This window comes from Podarcis cretensis (assembly GCF_951804945.1).
Source record: "Podarcis cretensis genome assembly, chromosome: Z".
Lineage (NCBI taxonomy): Eukaryota > Metazoa > Chordata > Lepidosauria > Squamata > Lacertidae > Podarcis > Podarcis cretensis.
In genome coordinates this window covers 25,615,360-25,634,175 of record NC_137184.1, presented here as the reverse complement: position 1 = coordinate 25,634,175, position 18,816 = coordinate 25,615,360, and the positions used below count along the sequence as shown (strand labels likewise).

General features: G+C 42.5%; 1 protein-coding gene across 2 annotated transcripts in view; it reads left to right on the top strand.

Moving 5' to 3' along the window:
* COL4A5 (collagen type IV alpha 5 chain) overlaps nt 1–18,816 on the top strand; it is a 143,705-nt gene that overhangs the window by 98,704 nt on the left and 26,185 nt on the right. For both annotated transcript variants that reach the window (XM_079961595.1, XM_079961596.1), the window contains 8 exons: nt 2,289–2,456; nt 3,551–3,640; nt 4,506–4,655; nt 5,032–5,130; nt 7,096–7,185; nt 7,608–7,747; nt 13,767–13,893; nt 15,102–15,182. In XM_079961595.1, the coding sequence (XP_079817721.1) occupies nt 2,289–2,456; nt 3,551–3,640; nt 4,506–4,655; nt 5,032–5,130; nt 7,096–7,185; nt 7,608–7,747; nt 13,767–13,893; nt 15,102–15,182 (945 nt within the window). The remainder of the gene's footprint in view (nt 1–2,288; nt 2,457–3,550; nt 3,641–4,505; nt 4,656–5,031; nt 5,131–7,095; nt 7,186–7,607; nt 7,748–13,766; nt 13,894–15,101; nt 15,183–18,816) is intronic.

Genomic DNA, 18,816 nt, shown 5'->3' with positions numbered 1-18,816 from the left:
TCTACAAGCATTTATTTTCCTTCGCATGCCCATTCTACCTGCCTTTCTCAAAACATATTTATGGTTCATTTTTCATTCTCCCATACCACTGTAACTACAGCTGTTCTTGTTAGCCTGATGGAATGCTGTGCATGACTAGAGCTTGTACTAACAAATCAGCATTTAACTATCTTTGTTTGTTGTGATGTCATGTTCGTTCTTTTGAGTTCATTTCTCTCCATATAGCCTTAACGTTGGGTTGGAATAACGTTAAAACAATCTTGGTTGCAATGAAACTTGAGCCAGTCTCCTTGGTTCACGTTTTCCTTTGTGTGTGTCACCATTTATTCAATTCCCACCCCACCCCTCTGTTGAAGAACAAAATCATTCCAGCAAATTAGCACATTGCAATAGCTGTGGTATCACTTTGGAAAGAAGAAAAGCCAAAATGTATAGATGCTAGGATTTAATTCCATTATATAAATGCATCAAAAGCTTGCCTTTTCACTGGAATTTTTCTATATTAAAAATATGTTGACTTTCTTCACATGTGGTAGTTACCACCCATTGGAAAACGTTTCAATCAAGTCTGTTCAAAGTCTAGTCTCTTTGGTGTTGACATTGCATAGCCTGGCATTGTGCTTGGGTTAGGTAACATGCTTTGCAGTCCACAACCCATTTACTCAATGGTTGTTCTGTCCAGTTGGCGAGTTGTGGATTGCAACCTTTTGTATAGGGTTTGTTTGGTTTTCTTGGTCTAACACCGATGTGCTTCCTTTTGTATCCTAACCCTAATGGCATTCTCGCAACCCCCTTACTGCTTCCTGTGCCGCAACCTCCTGATGAGTTCTTACTATGCTGGGTTTGCAACTTCTCAGGTTCATCAGGTACTGTGGTTTCCTTCAAGCTTTTTTCCTTCTTCCCTTAAATATTATTTTTCTTACCTTTTTTGTTTAAAATAGCAGTTCTTGCTGCTATTGGTAAATAATAATGATAAGAAAAATAATGGAGCACAGAGACAAACATAATATGTTTTAAATTAAAGTTGCTCATCTTTCTTTCAATTACTTGAAAGATTTTTAGTGTGCATAGCAGTTTCCTTCTTGAGGCATTATTATTATTTGTTGTTGTTAGTATTTTTATTTTATTTAAGATGGACTTCTATACTAACCTTTACCATACTTATCTCACGGTGGTTTTCAATAAGAATTAAAACAAAACAGCAATAACGTATATACACACACAATTAAAGTCAATGAACAAATAGTTGGATATCATATAAAACATTCTTTACAATATTTAAAATTTGGCATCCATCCAACACTTACAATGCAAACCTTGAAAATGCATTATGGCTTAACAAAAATGGCTTAACCTGGCACCTAAAAATAACACAGTAAGTAAAAAACAAACTGCCTCTTGATCCATCAGTCATAAAATGGGAGTCTCTTGGTGAAGTGTGGGGTGAAATTTTTTCAGATAAATAAATAATAAAATTAGAATAATCTCTGTTCACTTAGAGCGAGAGTTCAACAGTTTGATTAGACCTAGTGTCTTGAATACCTGATTTCTAAATTCCTGATTGTGTGTTTGTTAACTTTTGATTTTATTTACCGTATTTTTCCATGTATAAGATGAGGCTTTTTTTATTTTATAAGTATGTTAAAAATGGGGGGTTCGTCTTATACATGGATAGTGAAGAGGCGGGACGGCCGATTGGTTGCAGCTGCAAGCAGGAGATTATCAGTGGTGATTGGGCGGGTGATTGTTGGCTGTGGCAAGGGCTGTTGTTGGATTGCCCCCCCCCAAAAAAAAAAAAGCTCAACAACTCTGGGCAATCTCCCCACATTTTCTTGATTTGGAGTCTCCCAAAATAGGGGGCCTCTTATACACGGGGGCATGCTATACACGAAAAAATATGGTATATTTATATTTTTATTCCTTTTTTCTTAAAAAAAACCTTTTGTAACTTGGACAATTTTAATTTATATTTTATACTCTTTGTAAACTGCTTTGTGGTTTTATTTACACGTAATCAGTTTGCAAATTTTGTTAAATAAAACACATAAAAATGATACCTAGTGTCCTAGCCCTTGTTTTTATCACAGACCTGCTCTGCTGTAGGTTATGTTGAATGAAGGCAACAAGTCAACTCTATATTGCAATATAATCATATTGTGATATAAAGATATGTATATGATGCAGTTTGCAACAATTCCCCTACTTCTATTGCCCATACAAGTTGATATGCAGTACCTTTTGGAAATTGTTTCTTGCTAAAGGATTGTTTTCTAATCATATTTGCCTAGGATTACAGGGCATACCAGGTGAAAAGGGAGATCCTGGTTCACCAGGATTCGACATTCCCGGTCCTCCAGGAGATAGGGGCATTCAAGGATTTCCTGGATCACCCGGTCTCCCAGGACCTCCAGGTTCACCTGGGCCAGTTGGAAGAGATGGACTTCCAGGAATTCCAGGTAAATCCTTTTATACTATCAACTGCATAGTGTAGACACTGTTTGCATCCATGTGGAGCTTTACTTGTAGAAAATAACAATTCCATATGAATTAGTCTGCTTTAAAGAGATGGCTTGATGTGCAGGAAGCAAGTAAATGCTTGTGTAAAAGCAAGCTATCAAAACCTAAGTTCACTGGTGAAGAATTGAGAACATTTCAAGCTTTTGCTGTCTGATAGCCTAAACCAGAGATAAATTCAGTTTCAGGGCCTCATGATAACAGAAGTCATGTGCAGCCGATCTAGTTCATAGATGAACAGTTGGGAAATAAGACAACTGATCAGTCAATTAATTGTGCAACAGATTGATTGATTGATTGATTGATTGATTGTTACAAATTATTGTTTTGCCTGTACATACTTCCAGTGGTGGGGCTTGTGGTGGGATGAAGCTCTCCTCTGGCACTGCTCCTTACTTGGGCAGGGATAGGGAAAGGACAATTCTAAGCTTGGGGGTGCAGTGGTGAGAGCATTAAATTAGTGTTGGCGGTTGTGCCACCAGTTCAGCTGCTTAGCCCCAACCTCACCCCATTGAGTGCTTCCATGGGTGGCAGGTGACTACTTAGCAAAGCACTCTCCCTTCACTCTCTGAAAAGGACATTCCTCTTCTGCAGTGGTGCCTGTTTCAATGCATGCATGTGGCATCTATAAGTGGAGAGAGTTGCTTTTTTCTTCCTCCAAACCTTTTTTTTTTTTTGCATACAGAAACTTGTAGTTTCAAACTGCTCCAGCTAAACTCCAGTATATGGATTCTGTATGCTTTTTTGAACTTGTAAAAATTGCACATTTAGGAGCCTAGTCCTAGGAGCATTCGTCTTCTAGAGTTATTCTGTAGACGAAGACATTGTGGATGCTTGCAGGAGAGAATGGCTTTTGGATTACAATAGATGGCTTTAGTGCAATAGGCTTTAGTGCAATAGTACCATTTAGTGCAATGGCTTTAGTGAAATAGACTGATTTGATTCACCAGTTTAATCCTATAGGAAAGAAAGCAGTGAATTTTTTGGGGGGAGGGTGTTTTTGCTCAGAATAAAACTGGTAATTCCATGCATCCAGGTAACAAAGGCGATATGGGAGTGATGGGTGCACCTGGTCCCCAAGGTTCCCCTGGAACCCCAGGCAGGAATGGCTTTCCTGGCCTGAAAGGTAAGAGCTCCTTTACCTTACTGTTGTTTTACATTTTTATAGCCATAGAGGTAAAACAGCATTGGAATGTGGAACTGGTCATTTAAAGATTCTGGAAGTTCAAGTTTACTTCCTGTTTAACACACATATATAAGAGGAGGGCATTTGATTTCTGTCTCCCTCTGTACATTATTTGGTTATAGTGTTGGCAACTTAAAAATAGTTTTAGCACCTCATGGCCTGATTTTTTGTGTGTAATAAGAGTATTAGACTAGGACCAGGGCAGACTTGAGTTCAAATCCCCAGTGAGCCATGAAGCTTATTGGGTGGTTTTGCCCCATACCTAGCTCACATGGTTCTAGTGAAAACAAAATGGGTAGGGTAGCAGTGACCATTTATGCCAGAAGGAGGGCTCCTGGCCCATGGGCCTAAATAGACCCACTAAATCTCTGAATTTGGCCCCTAAGGCTGTATTGGTTAAACCAAGCCCACCTGTAGTCACTAAGTGCAAAGATCAAAGTGCAATCTTTTTTTCTGCTGAAGATCAAGTAGTGAGTGTATCTCCAATCTTAGTGCTCTAGGACTAAGCCTTAAAATACGAATAACCTGACATTAGATGGTTGGCAATTTGGTGGCCCCACCCACTTGTTAAAAAATAGTCCATGAACGGTGAGTCAGTTCTGGATCTAGGTTGCCCACCTCCAATTTATACCACTCCAAGCACTTTGGAGGAAGTACAGAACGATAAAATATCATTTTAGTCAATGTATCTTTTGGTTTCTTGGTGTTATACCAAATGCTTTGACCATGCAAACACCTGTTTCACAATGTTTTGTAATGTAGACTGAAACAATGATGAATACTCTCTTGTTTGGACACTGCTTAGGCAATGATGGATTACCAGGCCAGCCTGGTCGTCCAGGACCAGCAGGGCAAAAAGGCAGCAAAGGTGAGACAGGCGTGCCTGGACCTCCAGGAAAATTTGATCCAGGGCAGCTGGGCACTAAAGGAGAAAAAGGAGATCCAGGAGCTCCTGGTGAGATAATTGTGTTTCTTGTGTTGCTTCCTGTTGTAATACTGTTTGGTACCATTCAGCTCTTTTCAGACCAAGGGACATTCCCCATGCCCCAATCCTTGCAACAATTCGGTTTAATTTCTGGCTGCATCAATGCTTCCTTTTTTCCTTCCGTCTTTCTTTTTGCTCCGCAATCTTTCTCACTGGAAAAGCACATTCACAAGTTCAGCTGTGGAGATAATCGCATGATATATGTGAGTGAATATGCACCACTGGATTTGTGGTCCATGTGCAGTGGCACTTAGCTTGGTTGATTGGATGATGCTGTTGGAACTGTTAACATATTTCTGTTTGTGCACCTAAATATAAATAAAACTCTCTTTCTCTTTGCCTGAAGGTATTCCTGGTTTAACAGGGCAGAAGGGCTACCCAGGCACTCCAGGTGACCCAGGGACTCCTGGACTAGTTGGACAGCCAGGGATACCTGGACTACCAGGTAAGGAAGATGGCTTGTGTAAATGTGCGTGTGCTGTGTGACTGCAAGATCATCAATGAAGACAATGCACACCAAAATATTGCATTGACTTCAAACCATTTTACAGATGTTGGCTTGACTGACTTACACCTGTAAATCTTGCTGAGGTTTGAGTTCCATTCTCCTTCTCTGCTAAAGCGCTGAGAACTAGCCTGCTCCTAAAAGAGCTAGAAATGTTGCCAGAGTCATTCATGTTGACCTATTGAGCAATTGGGATGTTGGTTATTTATCAGTAACTAAGGAATATGAGGAAAGCAAAGGTCTATAAAATCATGTGTAGCATAAAGAATGTGGATAGAGAAATGTTTTTCTCCCTCTCTCATAACACTAAAACTTGAGGACATTCAATGAAGCTGAATGTTGGAAGATTCAGGACACATAAAAGAAAGTACTTATTCATACAGTGCATATGGAACTCCCTCCCACAAGAGGTAGTGATGGCGACCAACTTGGATGGCTTTAAAAGAAGATTAGATCAATTCAAGGTGAATCAGGCTGTCAGTGGCTACTAGTCACTTCCACAGTCGGAGGCAGTAATGTTTCTGTATACCAGTTGCTAGAAACTCCAGTGGCGGGGAGTGCTCTTTTGCTTGTATCCTGCTTGCAGGTTCCCCACAAGCATCTAGTTGGCCACAGTGAGAACAAAATGGGCTGTTAGCCTCACCCAGCAGGCTTTTATTGCATTTTTTTGTTAAGTTAAAACCATGCAAGCAATTAATTATTCAGCCAACCACACTGTATATTGTTAGAAGCATCATGGCCCACCCTACTAAGCCAATGCTAATCGTGACGTTCCACAGTCCTTAGTTTTAAGTCTTATGATTAGCAATATAAAGGATCTTCTGCTGATATACCAATATCCTCCAACATTTTGCAGTTGAAAATTGGGGTATGCATAACATGCATTAACACCCTAGTTCTTATAGCTATCACAGAGCTGGAAGGATAAACAGTCTGACTGTGGAGAAGGCAGATTCCTATTTTCCTTTTAAAATGTCCCCATTATTACACATTGTTGACAGCTCCACTGCACAGCTGTTTGCTATATTTAAACTGCCTGCCTTCTGCTTATTTAAAAGCCAAGCTCAACATAGCTAGGGCAGGTGCCCCATAGTATATTAGCAGTTCAAAGTGTATCATGATAGTTGCAGTTTGTGAAATGGCAGGCTGTGCATGGTGACTTAAGAATTCACATGCAATGCATTTTCTTCTAATGGGCAATAGAGAGAAAATGCAATCCCTCCTCACATGGAGATTGCACTTCTAGAGACTCTGAGGAGGGTGATAAATCATGAGAAAACATCAGCTCTAGTTAGTCGTTCTAAGAAAATGTTAACAAGGCATCCATCAAAGACCGAAACCAGGGAAGTGATTTTTAAAGAAATGGACTAGGAAACAGGAACTGTTGTTGATAAACAGTTGTAATGTATGATACACATTCAAATACATGGCTTCTCAATTACACATCCAGGGCACTTTCTTGCAACATTTTATTGTGGACTCAGACTGCTCACCCATGTATGTTTTTCACAGTGTCCATACAACTTCCTTAACAAATTATTTCATTCACACACAAAAACCAGTTTAAGATGGATTTCTACTTTAAGGCTCAGTTAAGACAAAAGTTTTCTCTCCAATTCAGGTACTCAGTTATCATAGCAAACATGAGAAAATATTGTTTGTTGTCAATTTCTGTTGATAATGGTCACTGTGTGTATTTGAACTTTGAATTAAAAAAATCACAATATTCACAGCATTTGGGCCCTGCTGTTCACAATTTATCAGAAACACTTCATCTGATGAAGTGGGTTCTAGTCTATGAAAAGTTACGCCATAATAAATGTATTAGACTCTTTTTGTGTGTCTTTGATGGAGAAAATGATTTTCCTAGAAGCAAGCTGATTATGATGATTGTGCCTTCTCTAGGCCCGAAGGGAGACTTGGGATTTCCTGGGCCACCAGGACCAACTGGGCCTCCTGGACAGAAAGGTGCCAGTGGTGAAATGGGACTTCCAGGTAGTTATTTATAGCATTTTTCTTCCTGGGTTGTTTAGCTGTTTATTGGTTTGTTGGACAGTAAGGGGGCAGGGATTAAACTGCAGTTCTAAAACATATCCAGAGATTAAGCCTCATTAGATACTTTATTTGCTGCTGAGTTAACATGCGTACATTTGACTGATTCATTAATTAAATACTCTACTGTAAGGAACTTTGGACAACTTTGGACAGAGCAGCAAAACATAGAGCAACTCTTACTTATTTTCTAGGGTCCTTTATTTCTGCAATTTTCAAAAGAAGTATATTCTATTGTGGTTGCAAACCCTGCTTATAGCATCCTCCCCACCTTCAGTTTCAAAGATATTGAATCTGGATAGGTAGTTTGCAAACTGAGCCCTTTAGAAGCCATTGCAAAACTTTCTTTTTAATATTTTGGGCAGGTCCTCCAGGCCAAAAAGGTTTCCAAGGCATAGCAGGCCAGCCTGGCCAGCCTGGCCAGCCTGGGTTTCCTGGGCTGAAGGGAGACAAGGGTGATCCAGGCCTATCAGACATCGGTATTCCAGGGCCCCCTGGCCCTAAGGTATGTTGTCAAAATGTTATTTCAAATTAAGAACACTATTTCTAATGTACAAGGGCAGGACTCCAATACCCTACCCAGCTCTTTGCCTCTGACCATCTCTGGCAGAAGTGAATCAGATTCTGAAAAATGAACAAATGTAGGGGAAAGGTTTGCTTGCTGTCATTATGGATTCCTGTTGCATCATAGGATTATTGTGGGCATAATCCAGTACACACTGAAATTGGTGTGCTTCAAGCGTACCAATACTGATGTGCACTTGCTTGCCTCTATTAGAAAAAATTAAGAACCTAGCAAGAGTCCTGCTGGCCTATCTAGTCAACATCCTTTTCTCATAGTCACCAACCAGATGCCTGTTGGAAGCCCAAAACCAGTACCTGTGCCGAAAACTACTTGTGATTCCCAGCAACTAGCATTCAAAGGCACCCTGCCACTGACAGTGGAGGTAGGACATAGTCATTGTGGCTAGCAGCCATTCATTGTCTTACCATCCATGAATTTATCTAATCCTCTCTTAAAGTTGGAAGCCATCACTTCTTCTTGTAGGATCCAATTTGCAGGGCTCTGGTGCATAAAAGAACTTCCTGTCCCATTCAGCACATAGTACAACTCTTTTTTTCTGCTCACGAAAGAGCCTTTTCTTTGCTGTGGGAACACTCTGCACATGCATGCACACTCATCTTTGTGCGCGCACATCTGAGACCCTATGTTTCCATCAGGGCTTTTGGATCACATACACTGCATGCAAAAATAACATAGAATCATACACCAGAGGGAAAGCTGTGTAGGTCTGTTGCCAAGAAAGAGTCTTGTGACATCTGAAAGAGTAAACATGTTATTGTGGCAGAAATTTGCGTGGATTAGAGCCCAATTCATCAGGAGGATGAAGTGAAGCTTTTTAGTTCCAAGGAAGCTGAATGTTAAATGTTAGAAGATTCAGGGCAGACAAAAAGAAGTACTTCTTCACATAGCACATAGTAAAACTGGAATTTGCTCCTAAAAGAGGCAGTGATAGCCACCAGCTTGGATGCTTTTAAAAGAGGATTAGGCAAATTCATACTGTGGTACCTCGGGTTAAGTACTTAATTCGTTCCGGAGATCTGTTCTTAACCTGAAACTGTTCTTTACCTGAAGCACCACTTTAGCTAACGGGGCCTCCTGCTGCCGCCGTGCTGTTCTCATCCTGAAGCAAAGTTCTTAACCCAAGGTACTAGTCTGTAACCTGAAGCGTATGTAACCCGAAGTACCACTGTACAGGATAAAGCTATCAATGGCTAGTCGTCATGAAGGTTCATTTATCTGCTGTTTCAGAGGCAGCATGCTTCTCAATGCTAGTTGCTGGGGATTATGTGTAGGAGAGTGCTGTTGAGCACATCATCTGGATAGGTATCTGGTTGGCCATGGTGAGAACAGGATCCTGGACTAGATACATCTTTGGTCTGATCCAGCTGGACTCTTCCTATGGTATTATGGGTGATCATCTGTTGGCATGTGTACCATACATGGGGAGAGAAGGGAGGGAGTGAAAGCCATGGAGCCTGAAGGCCTTGCAGCATATGGTGTCCAATAACTCTTTGCCTTCTATTCCTACACATCTATCTTGAATACTTTTACTTAGAAATATCACAGGGTGTGCCACTTGCATATCTTTTTTTCTCCTTTGGCCCCATTCCTAACACTATTCCAGCCTTCATTCTCTATGTACGTTTGTATATTTGCCAACTTAGGACATTACTCCATGCATCAGATGAAGTTGGTTATGGCCCATGAAACATAACACAATTTATTTTTTCTTCATTGCAGTTTTAAATATATAAAAGTCTAAGAAAAGATAACAGTGTGATAGCTAGCATTAGCCATACTCTGTGTAGACCAGTGGGTCCCAAAGTGGGTGGTACTGCCCCCTGGGGACAATGGGATTACCAAAGGGACAAGACGGGGGGCAGCAGGGTTGCTGGAGGTGCAAATGACTGTCAGACTTTCAAAAGCTGGTATCATTGGATCAAGTTTTTTGTTGTTGAATTAATTATACCAAATAGTTTTACAGCGGTACCTCAGGTTAAGTACTTAATTCGTTCTGGAGGTCCGTACTTAACCTGAAACTGTTCTTAACCTGAAGCACCACTTTAGCTAATGGGGCCTCCTGCTGCTGCTGCGCCCCCGGAGCATGATTTCTGTTCTCATCCTGAAGCAAAGTTCTTAACCTGAAGCACTATTTCTGGGTTAGCGGAGTCTGTAACCTGAAACGTATGTGTCAGAGCTGCCTCTAGGTCCCAGCTCACAGAGGACCAACGCTAGGCTGTAGTAATGTACAAAAGTCTTTATTGAAGTTCAGTTTCCATTTCAAAGCCACAGCGTGCAGCCCTACGTCTTAAACCCTAGATCGGCGAAGTCCCGTCTGAGTCTCCTCCCCTATGACACCAGTTTAAGATCCTAGCCCTGCTCCACCTTTTACGCTGCTCTCTCCTCCTCTGGGTCCTCCTGCCCGCTGGGGCATTGCCCTTTCTGGACTCTTCCGACGCTGAGTCGCTTAGCTCCTCCCCCTCCCTCCGGCGGGCTTTAGGACCCGGTTCCCAATCCTCATTCTCTGCTGTCCCGCGCTCCTGTACATTTGAACTTGCCTCTCGCGCCAACCCAGTGACCTTTCTCCTAACCGTTACACTACTTCGGTCACTGCTTCCCTCTTCCGGGACACTGGCCGGATCTGACCTCTCCTCCGTTGTCCGACTTTCTGATGGAGGCGTGGTCAGCCTTGCCTTATCTTCTCTCCCTGGTGGGGAATGCACTGGCCCCGATCCTTGGGACTCTTCCCCCCCACTCTGCTCTGGTGGGGAAGCTGGTCCTGATTTCCAACTACTGCTCTGGGAGTCCCTGCTGCCCCCTTGCTCCTGGGGCGTTCCCCTTGGGAACCCCCTACCCCTGGCCACTGGCGCCCCCTTCTGTGAATCTTCCGATTCGCTGGAGAGGCTCATGGAATCCCTCGGTCCACTGTCCTCTTCTCCTACGCTCCCCTCGGATTCTTCCCCTTCACTCTCCATCTCCTCTCTTCCCTGTGCCTCTGCTCCTGAGCCCCTGACAGTATGTAACCTGAAGCGTATGTAACCTGAGGTACCACTGTAATTGAATTTTGCATAAATGTGCAATTAATAGTTATTGTTTTGAATTATATTGTGCTGTTCTCCTTAGGTCATGCAATCTGCTATTCTGAACGCTTTTTATAGGGTAGAGGGGACTGGGGATATTAGAATACTTTGAGATGTCAGTAAGAGAAATGGAAAACGATGAAGCCCCTTTTCACTTTATGGCTTCCTCTCCATCTACAATATAGGATATTCTACGATTTATATAAACATACTTTCTACCCAAGATTGGCTTCCAAATAGGTTATTCCATCACAGTGTTCAAAGGATAGTACCTAATAGTGAAGAGCAATGAAACAATACACAAAAAAGTGAGTCCAGCAGTAAAATGGAGTGTGGATCGTTCAAGCCAGCCAGCTGTGCCTTCTATCATGCAGAGCCGGGGCAGGAGAGTGCTAGAGCTCTGTCTGGTCAAGTTGCATGGAATCAATTTCAATCCGTTACCCCCGACGATGTGGACAGGCTGCTTGGACGTGTGAAACCAACCACCTGTCTCCTTGATCCTTGCCCATCCTGGCTAATAAAAGCAAGGTGGGAAGGGCTGGATGGTGAATGCTTCCCTTTGTGGGAACATTCCCAGACCCATTGAAAGAGGCGGTCATTAAACCGCTTCTTAAAAAACATCTTTAGACCTGGCCAGTATGGCCAACTATTGCCCAGTTTCAAATCTTTCATTCTTGGGCAAGGTGATTGAGTGGGTGGTTGCTGAACAACTCCAGGCACACCTGGAGGATGTGGACCATTTGGATCCCTTCCAATCGGGATTCAGGCCTCATCATGGGACTGAAACTGCCTTGGTCACGCTGGTTGATGATCTCCGGTGGGCTAGGGACAAAGGTGAGAGCTGTTTCCTAGTTCTGCTGGATCTCTTAGTGGCCTTTGGTACAATTGACGATAACATCCTTCTGGACCGTCTAGAGGGGCTGGGAGCTGGGGGCACTGTTATACAGTGGTTCCGCTCCTTTCTCCTGGGCTGTGTCCAGAAAGTGGTGGTGGTGGGGTGAGTGTTCAGACCCCTGGGCCCTCATTTGTGGGGTGCCTTGGGGTTCTGTCTTCTCCTGCATGCTTTTTAACATCTACATGAAGCCGCTGGGAGAGATCATTGGGGGTTTGGACTGGGTGTCCATCAATATGCAAATGATACCCAGCTCTACTTCTCTTTCAAATCAGAACCGGTGAAGTTCCTGTGTGAGTGCCTGGAGGCAGTTGGAGGATGGATGGCGGCTAATGGATTGAGGTTGAATCCTGACAAGACATAAGTACTGTTCTTGGGGGACAGGGGCGGGCTGGTGTGGAGGACTCCCTGAATGGGGTAACTGTGCCCCTGAAGGACCAGGTGTGCAGCCTGGGAGTCATTTTGGACTCACAGCTTTCCATGGAGATGCAGGTCAATTCTGTATCCAGGGCAGCTGTCTACCACCTCCACCTGCCCGCAGACTGTCTCGCCAGAATGGTGCATGCTCTAGTTATCTCCCGCTTGGACTACTGCAATGTGCTCTAATCCCCCAATGTGCTCTAATCCCCCGATGTGCACCTACCTTTGAAGGTGACCCAGAAACTACAAGTAATCCAGAATGCAGCATCTAGACTGGTGACTGGGGGCGGCCGCCAAGACCACATAACTCCAGTCTTGAAAGACCTACATTGGCTCCCAGTACGTTTCCGAGCACAATTCAAAGTGTTGGTGCTGACCTTTAAAGCCCTAAACGGCCTCGGCCCAGTATACCTGAAGGAGCGTCTCCACCCCCATCGTTCTGCCCGGACGCTGAGGTCCAGCGCCGAGGGCCTTCTGGCGGTTCCCTCATTGTGAGAAGCAAAGCTACAGGGAACCAGGCAGAGGGCCTTCTCGGTAGTGGCGCCCACCCTGTGGAACTCTCACCCATTAGATATCAAAGAGATAAACAACTACCTGACATTTAGAAAGCATCTGAAGGCAGCCCTGTTCAGGGAAGCTTTTAATGTGTGACATTTTAATGTATTTTTAATCTTTGTTGGAAGCCACCCAAGGTGGCTGGGGAAACCCAGCCAGATGGGTGGGGTACAAATAATAATAATAATAATAATTATTATTATTATTATTATTATTATTACTACTACTACTGCTACTACTACTATCAGCACACTCCATCCCCCATGCCCACTAAGCATAGTCCACTTTCTGTAAACCTTGGAATTTCCTCAAGCCTGCTGATGCCTCCTCCTTGTGGAGCTGTCCCTAACCTTTTGCCCATCATCCCTAACCATTGGCCATGCTGGCTGAGGCTGATGGGACATGTAAGTCTAACAGCATCTGCAGGGCACCAGGCTAGGGAGAAGACTTCTCTTTGACATGTTGATGAAGACACATAGATACCCGCACTTGGAGAATGAGTTCACTTTTGGTATACAGTGAAAAGAACTGAGAGTGGGAAAATATGAAGATCTTCTGATGAAATTGGCTTCTGGAATGGCACAGGGAGGTGTGGGAAAGTATTCCAACTCTTTGCTAGTCCTGAAATTTTTACAATACTCTTAGGCCACATTCACATTATACATTTAAAAAACACTGTGACCCTACTTTGAACAGCCAGGGTTTCCCCCAAATAATTATGGAAAGTATAGTTTGTTAAGGGTACTTAGAGTTGTTAGGAGAACCCCCCCCACCCCCGTTTCCCTCATTGGGCTACAGTTTGTTCAGAGTGATTTAATGACCAATTGTTCTTCCCAATGACCTCTGGGAATTGTGGTTTTGCACCCTTGGCAAACCTCAGCTCCCATAATTCTTTGGGAGAAGACATGATTGTTTAAAATGGTATCATAGTGCTTCAGATGAATGGTGTGAATGTGGCCTTAGTTGTGTTTGCCTCAGTCAAGCATAAACCCTTCTTCCTTTTTTTCCCTAGGGTGACCCTGGTTTGCCTGGATATACAGGCAGTCCTGGCAACAAAGGTTCTCCTGGCAATCCTGGGCTGCCTGGTTTAGCTGGCAGTCCAGGTGCAAAAGGTGATGCTGGCCTCCCCGGATTCCCAGGTAATTAATTTCCATTGAATTTCACTGTCATTTCTTCTGTTTTTCCTCCATGCTTCTCACACTTCAGCTCCTGGAACAAGTAATTTTTTCCCCTCCCTGGTTATGCATATATAAAATTTATATATAACATTTATATATAACATTTAAAAGAAAAATTGTAAAGATGGATTGACATTGGTTCAATCCAATGAAATGAAACGGGGTAAAATAATTAAATGATAGTAATAAAAATAAATAATTTTTGATACAAATGAATAACACAAGCCCTTTTTTAACTCACCTTTTTAACACTATTCAGCAGATGTGGTTGGAAATACATGGAGTGTTTATGTTTGGTTATTGCTGTAACTCTTGATTGCTTTAAGGCATGGATTAAGGATCTGTGGGGCCTAAAGCTGATAGATGGGAAGGCCCTACAGGGTATATACTGTATATTAAAATAGATAAATCATAAAGTCACAAAATGATCTAAAATTAACAAAGCTGCTCAAATCAAAGAGAAAGTATTCAAACAATAAATCATTGTCTCCACTGATTTCCCCATTCCCCCACTTTGGCTGTGGCAGTCAAGTGTGGTGTCATTCCTCTGTGGGGCTCATGGTGGCAGACTTGCATAATAGATTTTTCTTCCTCTTTATTTTCACAACAGCCTAGAAGGAAGATGAGGCAAAGTGGAGAACAAGGGCCCAAGGACACCAGTTGACATTGTTGTTGAAATGGGAAACTGAAGGGCCTAATGAAATTTGAGAGCCTAAGGCTATAACATTCTGGTTAATCCGGCCCTGTTTATGCTTCCCTTTTTATTGGCGTGTATACACTGTCAACATCATAAAACAAATAGGACTGTTATTAAGGCCCCATAGACAAAGGCAGAAATGCCTTTTCCTTTTCCTTTACATATTTGCTCTTGTAAAGAAAGATACATAAAATCAAAAGCACCACATTTTAACATCACGTTGCTTTGCCACTTTTCCCATGCCTGAATTGCAATTCTTGCACCAGGTACTACAGTGTCCTTCCTACTTTGCTGTTTGTATTTTTAAATTGTGTTGTTGTTATCTACGGCTCTTTGTGTTTTTTACAGAAGAATGTTTCTTTATAGTTGTTATTGTGTTTTGTTGTGAAAGCTGCTTTGGACAGGCTTTACCTGGAGAATCAACATAGCTGTATTTGAAAAGACGAGGATTGCATAAACTCTGTTTTCACAGGTACACCAGGTATTCCAGGACCAAAAGGTATTGATGGACCCCCAGGTAATCCAGGTGTTCCAGGCTCACCTGGGCCTCCAGGTATGTGTTTAAAGGTGCAATATCTGTTAATCTTCTTTTTTTATTAATTACAAATAAAAGTATTGTTACATATTCCCCACTACCTTGAGTGTTGAGAAGATGCAGGTGCAAAGCTTACCTGTTTTTGAACCATGAACATTCCTTTAATGGCAGCAATTGTGTGCTGGCATACCCATGGCACTTGTATCAAGATATGAGTGTAGCACCCCCCTTTTTTACCTCTCCCCCCCAAAAAACCCCTGCACTGGCCCTTTAAACAGTAATCAGGCAGCAATATCACAACAATATTATGTAGGGAGTTCTGGTAGAGACGTGTAAATTTGTGAAATGTTTTCCCTTTTCCTAAATGCAAATGCAGGTGACAGGTAGTTAGTATACCTTATCTGTAAATGATTTGGAATATGGATTCAGTATTTTGAGAATAAATCCCAATTTTGATTCCATAAATGAAGCCAGTGGCTTTGATTTCTCTCAGTCTCTAAGTAGACAATAGATTGTGGGTGGCGCTTGTGGTCTAAACCACTGAGCCTTCTGGACTTGCCAATCGGAAGGCCAGCAGTTTGAATCCTTGCAATGGAATGAGCTCCCATTGCTCTGTCCCAGCTCCTGCCAGCCTAGCAATTCAAAAGAACACCAGTGCAAGTAGATCAATAGGTACAGCTGTGGCAGGAAGGTAAATGGCGTTTCCATGCGCTCTGGCTTCCATCATGGTGTTCCATTGTGCCAGAAGTGGTTTAGTCATGCTGGTCACATGACTCAGAAAGCTGTTTGTGGACAAACGCCAGCTCCTTTGGCCTGAAAGCAAGATGAGTGCCACAACCTCCTAGTCTCCTTTGCCTGGACTTAACCGTCCAGGGGTCCTTTACCTTTTTTAAAAAATAGATTGATACATTAACAAATACTGCTCATACAAACTGATGTCATGGGTTAAAACATTTAAGTGCAACTTGATGCTGAGTTTCATTTGTCAAATAGAGCTATTTAACCATTTAAATTTCTCCCTGATAAATGCATTATTGTGATCACAATATATCCTACCAAGAGAGAACCTGTCTTTGTGGCAATGAACACTATAGAAGACCGTGACCATTGTTTGTGAATTCAACCTTCATGAACCAGAAAAAGTGTGTGGGAGGAAGAAAGATGTGAATCATTCAGTCATTTTGAGATATTTAATGCTCACAATAAAATAATAATACTGTTGATAGTTCTTTACTAGTTTTATACACATTAAAGAGTTTAGATATTCAATAAGAGCAAATTTGAAGGCATAGAAAGCTTATTTAGTATAGTAGTTTCAGAGCTTAAGCTGGAAACAGAAATGAACTTATTTTTTCTGTTCCATTATGTTCTGGGTTCCTTCTGCCTCATACTCAAAGGCTGCTGCCTTCTGGTTTAAATTGGGGAATTTCTAAAATCGATATTTTAACCGGCATGTGCAGTTTGCTACAGTTTTCAGTTTGTGCCTTTTTTCTTTTTTAACAGATTACTGAGGCATACTTGACCATGTGCACAAGGATTGAATTGCAGAACACAAAGAAATTATGATACAATGGTGTGATCATATCAGAATTCCTTTGTGTGCTGCTATTTAACCAAGCTTTGATTATTTTTGTGTGTGCTCTGAATTGGTGGCATCAGCAATCTTTATCAAAAGTGAAAGGAGATGGGGAGATCAGTTTTGAGTACTGTGTCAGGTTCCGGGCACCACAGTTTATGAAGCTTGTTGACAAATTGGCATATAGCCAGAGAATGGTGACAAAAACATGAGGGGCCTGAAGACCAAATCTATGAGGAAAAGGTTGAAGGAGCTGAATATGTTTAGTCTGGACAAGAGCCCAAACAATGGGCTGTCTCCAACGACCCATTGAAGTGGATGGACATTACTCTTAATGCTGGTCATTGACCATAATAATAAAGATTTTTGATTTGGACATAACTAGCTGAAATAGACATGAAGAGCTTTCTGGTGGTACAAGCTGTTTAACAGGGGGAGATGTGGACAGTGATGGACCCACTTTTGTTACAGACTTTTAAGCAGAAGCTAGATGGTCCTCCTACTGGAGATGCTGTAGCAGTAGTTTTCCAGTGTTAGCCAGGGTGGACTAGATGGTGTTTGAGGTTCCTTCCACCTCTATGAATCCATAAGAACTCAGTCAAACTGCACATGTAACAGCAATATACACCAAGCAACTGAACATCAGAAATGAAAATGCTATAACACCAACAAAAGACACGAGCGTAGAGGGCAGCCAGTAGGGCTTGGTAAGGGTAATAAAGGACTATAATGTTTTATTGAAACAAATCTAATATATTATAGGGTTTTTAAAAAACTAAAAAACCAATATCCTTAATTTTTAAAGGGGAATATTGATGGATAAGTAATGCATTGACAGTACCCCAGAAACAAGATTGAGAACTGTCAAATCCAAGGGCAAATTTTGTGAGCTATCTTGAAGTACCGGTAGATTACTTGGCTCTTATAAAATGCTGTTAATCCAGCCATGGATGGAACTGAGCATTTTCACCCCTCAAGTAGGTTTTATAGTTCTCTGCATATACCAAAGTAAGGGGAATGTTTTGATCGCTGAAGCAAACGGTCTTAAGGTAAAGATGGATCATAAACAAATCTATGGTGCAGCTACATTTGGAGTACTGAGTTTTGCTCACCTCACCTCCAAAAGGATATTGTAGAGTTGGAAAGCATTCAGAAAGGGGATGGAGTGACTCTCCCCTATGAAGAAAGGTTTCAGTGTTTGGGACTTTTTAGTTTAGAGAAAAGGTGAGTAAGAAGCGACATGATAAAAGTTTATAAAATTATGCCCTGGCATGGGGAAAGTGGACAGAGAAATGTTTTTCTCCCTCTCTCATAGTAATAATAATAATAATAATAATAATTTATTATTTATACCCCGCCCATCTGGCTGAGTTTCCCCAGCCACTCTGGGCGGCTCCCAATCAGTGTTAAAAACAATACAGCATTACATATTAAAAACTTCCCTGAACAGGGCTGCCTTAAGATGTCTTCTGAATGACAGGTAATTCTTTATCTCTTTGACATCTGATGGGAGGGCGTTCCACAGGTCGGGCGCCACTACCGAGAAGGCCCTCTGTCTGGTTCCCTGTAGCCTCACTTCTCGCAATGAGGGAACCGCCAGAAGGCCCTCGGCGCTGGATCTCAGTGTCCGGGCTGAACGATGGGGGTGGAGATGCTCCTTCAGGTATACAGGACCGAGGCCGTTTAGGGCTTTAAAGGTCAGCACCAACACTTTGAATCGTGCTCGGAAACGTACTGGGAGCCAGTGCAGATCTCTCAGAACCGGTGTTATGTGGTCCCGGCGGCCACTCCCAGTCACCAGTCTAGCTGCCGCATTCTGGATTAATTGCAGTTTCCGGGTCACCTTCAAAGGTAGCCCCACGTAGAGCGCGTTGCAGTAGTCCAAGCGTGAGATAACCAGAGCATGCACCACTCTGGCGAGACAGTCCGCGGGAAGGTAGGGTCTTAGCCTGCGTACCAGGTGGAGCTGGTAGACAGCTGCCCTGGACACAGAGTTAACCTGCGCCTCCATGGACAGCTGTGAGTCCAAAATGACTCCCAGGCTGCGCACCTGGTCCTTCAGGGGCACAGTTACCC